The sequence below is a fragment of the Myiozetetes cayanensis genome, unplaced genomic scaffold (assembly GCF_022539395.1).
Source record: "Myiozetetes cayanensis isolate MyiCay16 unplaced genomic scaffold, myiCay2020 scf23, whole genome shotgun sequence".
NCBI lineage: Eukaryota > Metazoa > Chordata > Aves > Passeriformes > Tyrannidae > Myiozetetes > Myiozetetes cayanensis.
The window spans coordinates 5,624,332-5,634,682 of record NW_026087445.1 but is presented as its reverse complement, the minus strand read 5'-3'; the positions used below and the strand labels follow the sequence as shown (position 1 = coordinate 5,634,682).

The 10,351-nt window shown below is 49.9% G+C and overlaps 2 protein-coding genes across 2 annotated transcripts; both read left to right on the top strand.

Annotated features, from left to right (window-relative positions):
* The first annotated feature begins 516 nt into the window (after positions 1-516).
* Positions 517-5,388, top strand: CUNH9orf78 (chromosome unknown C9orf78 homolog). The gene is made up of 9 exons (XM_050320136.1): positions 517-652; positions 1,616-1,675; positions 1,922-1,973; positions 2,189-2,259; positions 2,497-2,574; positions 2,995-3,192; positions 3,666-3,802; positions 4,524-4,622; positions 5,059-5,388. The coding sequence occupies exons 1-9, from the start codon at positions 573-575 to the stop codon at positions 5,148-5,150; spliced, it is 867 nt and encodes a 288-aa protein (XP_050176093.1). The 5' UTR covers positions 517-572; the 3' UTR covers positions 5,151-5,388.
* Positions 5,389-6,411: 1,023 nt separating this feature from the next.
* LOC126642400 (torsin-1A-like) lies at positions 6,412-10,178 on the top strand. The gene is made up of 5 exons (XM_050319997.1): positions 6,412-6,635; positions 6,811-7,076; positions 8,135-8,310; positions 8,403-8,530; positions 8,782-10,178. The coding sequence occupies exons 1-5, from the start codon at positions 6,428-6,430 to the stop codon at positions 9,030-9,032; spliced, it is 1,029 nt and encodes a 342-aa protein (XP_050175954.1). The 5' UTR covers positions 6,412-6,427; the 3' UTR covers positions 9,033-10,178.
* The last annotated feature ends 173 nt before the right edge of the window (positions 10,179-10,351 follow it).

The following is a 10,351-nucleotide window of genomic DNA, read 5'->3' as shown; positions in this document are numbered from 1 at the left end:
GGGCCGCGGGCCCCGGGCAGCGCGGGAGCCGGCGGAGCAGCGGCGGGCCGCGCAGGCCGGGGAGGAGCGGGGCCGCGCCGGGGCGGGGCCGGGCCGAGCCGGGCCGTGGGGTGGGGCGGCGGCGCTGCCTCTGCGGGCCGCGGGGGCTCCACCGTCACCTGCGGTCGGGGCTCAGCCCTCGCTCAGCCGGGGCTCCCGACAGCGCGGCTCGGTGAACCGGGGGGCGGCCGGGGCTGGAGGAGCCGCGTCCCTCCCGCTGCAAGGGCTGTGAACCCGGCTGTGGGACCGGCGCTCCCCTGACACGCAGCGGGCCACCGGCGGGGCTGCGAGGAACGGGACGCCCGCCGTGACTTACACGGGGGCTCCTCGGAGGAGTCAGGGGGGCCCGGGGGGCTCCCGGCGCCGCTCCCGGGAGGGCACGGGGTGGCTCCCGGGGGCTCCTGCCCGGACAAGGTGCTGGCACGGGGGCGGGGCCGCCCGGCTTCGGCGCGGCGCTGTGGCGTCATCGCGGCGCGACGCGGGTGCGGGAGAGGAGCAGCGCTGTGGTGGCCGTGTCGTGTCGTGTCCCGGCGATGCCGGCCAACAAGTCCTTCCGGCGGCGCAGGGAGGACGAGGAGGAGGAGGAGGACGAGCAGCTCGCCGAGGAGGTCAGGTGGGTCGGGAGCCGGCGGGGGGCCCGGCCGGGCCCAGCGGTCGCGGCGCGGTCGGGAGTGGGGACGGGTGGCCGGGTCTGCCTTAGTGCAGCAGTGCCGCGTCGCGACATGCTGTCATGTCGTCATATCGTCGTATCGTCACCGAGGTGCGTCATGTGTTGAAGCACTGTGTTATGGAGCCGTTGCGTCACAGCATCACGTCACACCGCTACACGGTTGTGTCACTTCATCTCTCCATCATCTGCGGCCGCTCCAGGGTGGCAGATCCGTTCCCAGGGATGTCTCGTCCATCTCCCCTCATCCCCCGGTGCTCCGGCCAGGAGACGAGAGGGTTTGGATCCGGGCAGCCCCAGGAGCTGTGCTTGGAAACACCGAGGGCCACCCTGACCCCCACAGACCCTCTGTCCCTGCCGGGCACCCGCCTCTTCCTTGGCATTCCCTCGACATCCTCCTGGAAATAAATGGGCACTCACAGAGGGTCCCTTCTGTTCTCAGATTCTTCCATCCCCAACAAGACCTTGTTATTTTTTATATCTGAAAAATACTTGGCGATGAACAGTTCTTGGCAGGTATTAAAAAATGTGTAATTAGGAAAAGTCTGAATACCTGCAGAAGTTAAGGATACCTGTCAGTTTAGAGAGAGACACTTGGGCTTTCAGTTTACCGTCAGCTTTCTTCAGAGTCGTTTGTGCTCTGATGTGTCTTGGCTTGTTCTTACCAAATTGGCTTCTTCTTAAAACCTTTCAACATTCAATCCAGCAGGGATTTTTTTTCTGATTGCTTAAATACACGAAATTGCTTAAATAAATAGAAAATACCTATTTAATCTGAAAAGTGGATGCTGATATGCAGAGGTTTAGGGCAAGGTCTAACTAGAAAATTCCATGTTAACTACAGAAAATCAAAATAATTAATTAAAAGGAAGGCATCAAGTACTAAGTCAAATGTATTTTTTTATTCAGGTTAAAACTTGAGGAAGCCAAAGAAGTTCAGAGCCTCAGAAAGCGACCCAATGGGGTGAGGTAAGGGATGGGAAGTTGTGCCTTGTCCGAGGGTGTGATGTAACAGTGCGTTTCTCTCTTGTCATCTGCCTCCTTCCTTACATGTCAGATACTGCCAAACCCATGTTCCTGATAGAGGAGTTTCTGTGTTAAAGCCTGAGGGTGGAAAAGAGGGGCAGACTTAGAGAAGGATAAAGCAATGCAGTGTTGTTGGTAATATGTTTCCTTGCACTGAATTCCCTTTCCTTTCCTTATCTGCCTGACCAGCGCTGTAGCTCTGCTTGTGGGAGAGAAGTTGCAAGAAGAAGCAACACTCGTGGTAAGTGCTGGACACTGCCATCACCCCGGGGCTGAGGTGTGATGGTGTGAAAACATTGCTGTGGTTTAGCCAGTGACTGTGTGAGTCTGGCCTGGGGGTGAGACCGATGTCACAGCTCAATTCTTAAATGTTTTCTGTGCTTTTATCCAGATGTTGAGGACTGGCGTTAAACTAGAGGGAAGCTTCAGGGTTTCTCATTATATCTTGCTTTACAGGATGACCCATTTAAGATAAAATCCGGGGGAATGGTGGACATGAAGAAGCTGAAGGAAAGAGGCAAGGACAGGTGAGTACATGTGAGCTCTGAAAATCTCTCCCTGGACTAGTGTTAAATGACAGCTGGTAATGAACTAACCAGGTGTTGTGTCACTTCGAAGAGTTTAATATAATGCAGTTCAGCCAGTTAGTTTTACCCTAACTTGTTAATTTAGTTTAAAAAGAACACCACACCTGTCTCCCCAAAAAACCAAACAACAAATTAAAAAAACCACTAAAACCTGAAAACATTGTGGTTTCCACTTAGGATTAATGAAGAGGAAGATCTGAACTTGGGAACTTCCTTCTCAGCAGAAACCAACAGGCGGGATGAAGATGCTGACATGTGAGTTGTGCTGTGTCCCTGGTGTTGATCTGGCCTGGGTGGTCCCTCACCATTTATTTCTTTCTGTCTTGGATTCTGAGTAATCCCAAAATATCTTCCCAGTTCTCACTGAAACTTTCCCTCGCCCTTTCAGTTAGTGCATGCCAGACTTGAGAAGGCTTTTTCATGGACAGAGCTGGGAGGTGACAACCAGCCAGCTTGGTATTAAATTCCAGTGGGAGCTTTCCCTGCTGGCTGTGAAAGAGCATGGAGAATCTGATTGTTTCTTGGACAATTAATTCTTGCTGTTGATGTTAGCTGAGTTCTTTTGGAGAGATTGCTCTCTTCTATCCTGGCTTTCAGGACAGGGATGCAGCTGTGCTCAGCAGGAGCACAGGCACAGAATTAAATGCTGTGTGTTCTTCATGTGCTGCTGTTTAGGATGAAGTACATTGAGACTGAGCTGAAGAAGAGAAAGGGAATTGTGGAGAACGAGGAGCAGAAGGTGAAGCTGAAGAACGCTGAGGACTCTCTGTACGAGCTGCCAGAGAACATCCGTGTCTCCTCTGCTAAGAAGACTGAGGAGATGCTGTCCAACCAGATGCTGAGTGGCATTCCTGAAGTGGACCTGGGAATCGAGTATGTGGTTCACAGATCTGTGGGTTACGGCCAGAATTTCCAGGATGAGCAGCTGTTGGTTGGCAGAGCAGCACTATGAGGGGATTACACAGCCCCAGTTTGGCTCTGGGGTGGGACTGAGAATTGCTTTGGATTAGTGTGGTAAGCAGCACAGCACGTCCTACACAGCGACAGGGCTCAGTGCAGCTCCACTGTGGGACCTGTGGGAAAAGGCTCTTCGTTTTTGTGACCCGACTCTGGCAGCTTTCTGGAGGACCTGTTTGTGCCCTGCACTGAAAGGATGCACAAAGATGGGAGCTTCCCTTTTGCATTTGAAACAAAGCACCTGTTTCTATAGCGACGCCTCCTCTCTCCAAAAACACATCAAGTACCATGGCAGTGCTGTTTCTACCCCCCAAACCCATCCACTTAGCACTTCTGTGCCTGCTACCCTTTCTAACTATGAACGAGTATTTTTTTTCTTTCTCTTTCAGTGCAAAAATAAAAAACATCATCTCAACTGAAGAGGCCAAGGCCAAGCTGCTGGCAGAGCAGCAGAACAAGAAGAAAGACAGCGAAACTTCCTTTGTTCCCACCAACATGGCTGTTAATTATGTTCAGCACAACAGATGTAAGTCTTGTGTAGTTCTCCTGACCCAGCTGGGACAGAGTCTGACACAGGAGAAATTAAGTCTGTGTGTTGGCACAAGCAGCTCCACAATTGCTTTTCCTGGGATGCTCATATAGACCACATCTGGCCCGGTCTTTTTCTTCTTCCTGTCAGCAAGAAGAGGGACTCTCATTGCTCATTCTCATGGCTGAACTTTCTGAACTCCCAGCTGACAGCAACTCATAAATTTCAAGATGTTTTCTTTAAGTTGTGCCTTGAGCGTGTGCTGGAAATGCCTGCCCTGTCTGGGATGATAAATGGTGGTTTATAGTGGAGAGGGTCCATTTTTTAGGCTGCCAGAGCGGACAGGTGGCCACAGACCTTACTAGACAGGAGAAGGGAATTAATTTCCGGGAGAGCCTCTCATACCACAGCCATCTGGAGGAAAGGCAGCCTTCTGCTGTGTCTTTCCATGCTCACAGGGGTGACTGGGGGTCAGGTTGGTGTGTTCTGAAGGAAGTGAAGAATGTTGAGCCACTTCTGATGAAATAGTGCTACTGAAATTTGCTGTACTGCATCTTGCCTGTATTGATTATCCACAGAAACCCAATTCCAATAGTGGTTCTTTTAAGCTGTTGTTGTTTCTGCTAAAGATGACTTGTCACAAATGCCATAGAAATTTTTCCATCTGGATAAGAGTGCTCCAAATAATATTCCTTACCTGATGTTCTCCTTCTTCCAGTTTACCACGAGGAGCTGAACGCACCAGTGAGAAGGAACAAAGAGGAGCCAAAGCCCCGTCCCCTGAGAGTGGGGGACACGGAGAGACCAGAACCTGAGCGTAAGTTCTGAATTTGAAAGGCTGTAAGGAGATGCACTGAAACTCTTCAGGGAAACAGAGAAATGATCTGGCTCTTTTGACCTCCCCTGAATGCCCTGAGCTAGGAGGGAAATGGAGCAATCCCAAGTCCAAGAGAGCTGGTTGTTTGCACTTGATGGACCACTACTGGTCACAGCTGAAGCCCCTCTGAGTGGAGGATGTTTTTAGAGATGCTCAGGGATGGAGTAGTGAAGGTCACAGCTTAAGGGTGTTGCCAAGGCTGTCTGAGAAGGGTTTGGTGGAAGCTGGAACAGCAAAGGATGCGAGGCTGGGGAGCAGCGACAGCTGAAGCAATAACCTCACATAGCAAGGGGTTGTATAAGGGAAGTGGTGGGGTTAAGACAACATCTCCTGTGGAAGGACAGGGAAATAATACTTCCTTCTCTCTCCTTTGAAGGGTCTCCTCCAAATCGCAAACGCCCCCTCAATGAAAAAGCCACAGATGATTATCACTATGAGAAGTTCAAGAAGATGAACAGGCGGTACTGACGAACGTGGACTGAAGCCTTTGGAGTTGTTTGGATTTTCCACTAGTAAAGGATTTTGTGTCAGTGACCTGCGATGGATTTTGAGGAGAGTCACTACCTTCACATGCTGATGTTAACTACGAAGCTTTTCCTGTGTGATCTTGTAGTGAATCAGTTTGCAGGTGATTGTGAACTCTTTGGTCAGTGAAACCCTGTATATAGCTATGTTCTTATAAATGAAGTTTTATAATGGAAAATGAGCTTTCATGGTTGGCATTTTTTAGTGAGAAAACAAACTTGCTTTTATAGATTTTTTCACCCCCTTCAAAAAGTATTTAAAAAAAATAGATCCTTTAAAAGCAGCAGTGCTGTTTGATTTGTAAATGTAAGGCTCTTGGGAGCTTTATATTTAAAATGTATAGCTGGTGCAGAGGCCACGTGTCTTCCCTGGAGGTGCAATGTGGGTACTTATGGTGAAGATTTGTAACTTGGAAAATAGCAAAAGTGGTTTTAAGTTATTGGAAGTGAAATTTTTCCTTTTGGGATCCTTATGGATGGTTTGTGGGTGCTGGTGGTACTGAGAGCCAGGGTGTCCTGTCAACTCAGGAGTGGCAACTCCAGGGTGAGGAGGGACAAGATCAGATTTTACTTTTTTTTTTTTTTTTTTTTCAGAAAATGGGAAAAGTCTGTCTGCCAGGCCATGGATGAGTTTGTCCCAGAGCCTGGCCATAGGTGACTTTGTCCCTGAGCCCCGTGCAGGTGGATCCCCTGAACAGGGAGCCTTAAGCTGAGATGGGAGGTTTAGATTAGATATTAGGAAAAAAATGTTCAACGTTAGGGTGGTCTTGGAATAGGTTGCTCAGGAAGGTGGTGGAGTCACCATCCCTGGCGGTGTTCAAGAGTTGTTTGCATCTGTCACCGTGGTAGTGCTGGCTTGACAGTTGGACTCGACGATCCGACCATAAAAGCCTCTTCCAACCTCGAGAAGTCTACGATTCTAACACACGGCCACAGAGTGTAACATTTAATGACTCCGCCACGCGAGGCCGCCGCGCAGCCACTGACAGCGGCCGTGCCCGCCCAAACATGGCGGCCGCCCCTCAGCGCCGGTCCCGCCCGTTCCCGCCCAAACATGGCGGCCGCCCCTCAGCGCCGTTCCCGCCCGTTCCCGCCCGTGCCCGCCCAAACATGGCGGCCGCCCCTCAGCGCCGGCCCCGCCTCTCCCCCACCCGCGATGGCGGCGGCGGAAGCGGCGCTGAGGGGCGGAAGCGGCGGCAGGGCGGCGAGGCCAGGCGGGCCATGAAGCTGCGGCGGGGCGCGCTGCGGGCGGCCCTGGCGTTGTTGCTGCTGCTCCTCCCGCCGGCCGGCGCCGTGGAGCCCATCAGCCTGGGGCTCGCCATCGCGGGCGCCGCCGCCTCCGCCCTCACCGGCTTCATCTCCTACCCGCGGCTCTACTGCTACTTCAGGGAGTGCTGCCTCCACCGGCACGACCAGCGCGCCGCCGCCGGTGCGGGGCCGGGGCGGGCTCTGAGGGGAGGTGGCGGGAGGGCGCCGCGGGGGCAGCGGCGCCGGGAGCCGGGCAGAGCCTCCCCGGGGGCAGCCGCTCCAGCCCGGCCCGGCCCGGCCCTTTGCCCCCTGCCCGGCGCTGCGGCCGCCGCTCACCGTGTGGTCTCTCCATCCAGCTCTGCAGGACACCTTGGACAAGAGGCTGTTCGGGCAGCACCTGGTGAGCAAGGTGGTTGTGAAAGCCGTGAGGGGCTTCTTGAACAACACCAACGCCAAAAAGCCCCTGGCGCTCTCTTTGCACGGCTGGACTGGGACAGGCAAGAACTTTGTCAGTAAGATTGTCGCCGAGAGCATTTATAAGAAAGGCCTGCAGAGTAAATACGTCCATCAGTTCGTGGCAACTTTGCACTTTCCTCACGCTCACAGCATCAATCTCTACAAGGTAAGAATGAGCTCTGCTGCACTGGGTCATAAATGCCATGGCATGGTCAGTACTACTGACCTAGACGTTATTTTGTGCAGTACCGTGTATCCTGTGCCTGTTTTGGAATCTTCAGCACAGAACTACATGAATCCTAACATCCATCAGGACTGGTTTTCCCATGAATGTAAAGGTTTCTGCATGTATTTTGAGCCTCTCTTTAGGGAAGAATGGTGCAGTTTAATTTTCTACAGTTCTACAGTTTGCTTAGGGAGAGTTAAGGATAAACATGATTCATGGTTAGGTGATATGTTGGTGGGCAGTGCAAAAAAACCCAATACTTCATGACTCTGGGGAACAACTTGGTGACCTCCAGGTGCATCAGGTACAATGGCAAGCTGAAGTTTGATCTCTGAGGCATTGGCGTACCTTTCTGTCAGTTCTGCTGCACACTGAGCAGGTTGTTTAGTTTTCTGTGGACGCATTTCCCAGCTGTAAAGTGAAATCACAAAATACTCTGTGGTCAGAGAGGTACAGATAAATGTGCTTGGAATTGCTGTGTCAGCTTGTGGGGTCAGTGCAGTGCTGTGGGCAGAGGGATATTGTGGAGGAGTAGCTCACATGCATATTTTCTGGGTTTTTTTGTTCTACCTTTGTTAACAGCAGAGTTGGAATTGAGTACCACTGTCTTGTAGTACTGCATGTTTGTATTCATTTTGTATATGTTGCAAATGGGAACAGGATGAGCTACAAGCCTGATTTCTAAATGGAGGAAATAGTTATTTCCTCTTTTACAGCTTATTTTCCCCCTTCTTGTAGCTGAGCTGTTTGAAAATAAAATGGAAGCTTTTCTGCATTTGTTTTGAGGTGGATACTCGTGGGAAACTTGCTGCCCGAGGCAGTAGGAGAAACTATTGCTACTTATCACCAGTAGTGACTGCTACTTAACACCTGCAGTTCAGGGACTGAGTAAACAGTGAATATGAAAAAGTGATGGGCAAAATTCAGTAAACATAAGTGCTGTTTTCTGTCTTTTCAACACAACCTCTTTCAGCATCTTTCATTTTTATGGCACTCAGGACCAGCTGCAGTCGTGGATCCGGGGAAATGTGAGCATCTGTCCCAGATCCCTCTTCATCTTTGATGAAATGGATAAAATGCACGCGGGACTCATTGACTCCATCAAGCCCTTCCTGGACTACTATGAGCTGCTGGATGGGGTGTCTTATAGACAGGCCATCTTCATCTTCCTCAGGTAAGAAGTGCCTTCTCAGGTTTGCAGCCCTGTGCACTCAATGCCTTTTAAAACTACCCCCAGCCACAATCTTTGTTTTCTCTTCGTTTCAGCAACGCAGGAGCTGAAAAGATAACAGAGGTGGCACTGGATTTCTGGAGAAACGGGAGGACGAGGGAAGACATCCAGCTCACAGACATCCAGAATGCACTGTCTGTGTCTGTCTTCAACAACAAAAATAGTGAGTAAAGCTGGGATTGCTTTCGAGAGGGTGAAGGTTACACGAAAGGGATGGACTGTACTTAGCTGCATTTTTACAGCCATGGTTTCTACTCGATGTGGCCTCCAGTTTTTGACTTGTGAGGAGCCACGATGCAGTTTTGGGGCCTGCAGTGAGATGAAGTGATGGTGTACAGCAGAGGACCGTGATGTGCCTCTTCCACGTAGTGGTTAACGAGAGGAGGAGTAACAAGTCTCTCATTCCCTTTGCAGGTGGATTTTGGCACAGCACTTTGATTGATAAAAATCTCATTGACTACTTTATCCCTTTCCTGCCTCTGGAATACAAACATGTGAAAATGTGTGTCAGGGTTGAGATTGAATCGCGTGGCTACACCGTGGATGAGGACATTTTAACCAGAATAGCCGACGAGATGACCTACTTTCCCAGAGAGGAGAGAATTTATTCTGATAAAGGATGTAAAACTGTGGATGCAAAGCTGGATTATTACTATGACTTCTAATGCTTTATTGCTACAACCTGCAAAGAAGCAAATTTAACTTAATCACAAAGTGGAGGACCCGAGACATTTCATTTTTAAGTACTTTTTAAAAGAAGGAACACTATTTTTAAACTGGTACGTGAATAAGCAGCAGTGCCTCTGCATTTTTATTCTGTCACCAGTCAAGGCTCCTGAGTACTTCAGCCTTGTGCTGCCAAGGTAAGAAGGAACTGCATTGGGAACTCCTGGGTCTGTGTCTGACAGGGCTGAGGACTCCTCGGATCATGTGTCGATCATCGGAACCGTTTGGCAGATTGTTGACAGGTACAGAAGGACTGAGACTATGACTAATTTTAATTGGATTTTGGTCTGATGTGGATGATCTCTAGACAATGTTGAGAATTTTAATCAAAGTTCCTTTGTCTGTGAAAGCCTTCATTGGTCCTGTGTGGGAATGTGCATTAAAATAGAATACGTGTCTTTTCTCCTTCAACGGTTTGGGTCTAGTAAGGATAAGGGTGGGGGAGGGATTCTGGAATTAAAAAATCTAGGCTCTTCTATCCAACATCATGTAGTGCCATTGTCTTTCTCCAAACAGTGGTATAATTTGGTCTCCTGCGTGTCAAACCAAGGATCTGAAACTCTTTGTTACCAATACTGTTCAGAGAGCAGACTTAATGTTACAAGGAAGGGAGTTAAAATCCTTGACTGCCACATCAGTGTAATTAGTTGCTATTTTTGGTTAGTTTTTATGTATAAAGTTGCCCACAGCATGCTCTCTCCCAGGGGTGCTCTCAGGAGGGAGAACAGTGTGCTCCTGGACTGGTGAGTCGGCTTCATGGAAAGGGTATAATGTGACGGGAAACGTGTACAGATTAAATTTTACACCATGGAAATGGAAAAGAGGTTTCTCTTCTTCACCTACATGTCAAATTCAGGAGGCCAGCATGCAGGGTTTTCCCTTTTTTTATCTTCTCACAATACTGTGTGCCTTTGAGGCAGGGATGGAGACAGCTCTGAAAGCATTTGAAAAAAAACCAAAAAAACCCCAAAATGTGTCAACCAGTTACTGCAAAGGGTGTCAGACTTGTTTCTGAATGTGAGCACTGCAGAGGCTTTTTTCACTCCAGTTGCTGTTCAAAATAAACTTTTCTCGTCAGAAATTTATTTCTTAGCTACCTTCTGGTGTTCTTTGCATTCAGTGATCTCTTGGTAATTTTGCACAACCTTACTCCATGTTTGAGGAACAGCACACTGCATTCCTGGCTGCTCAGGCTGTGCTTGAGCACAGCTATCTGCCTTTTTGAGTTCAAAGGGCATAGATAGGAGATGTGACTCTG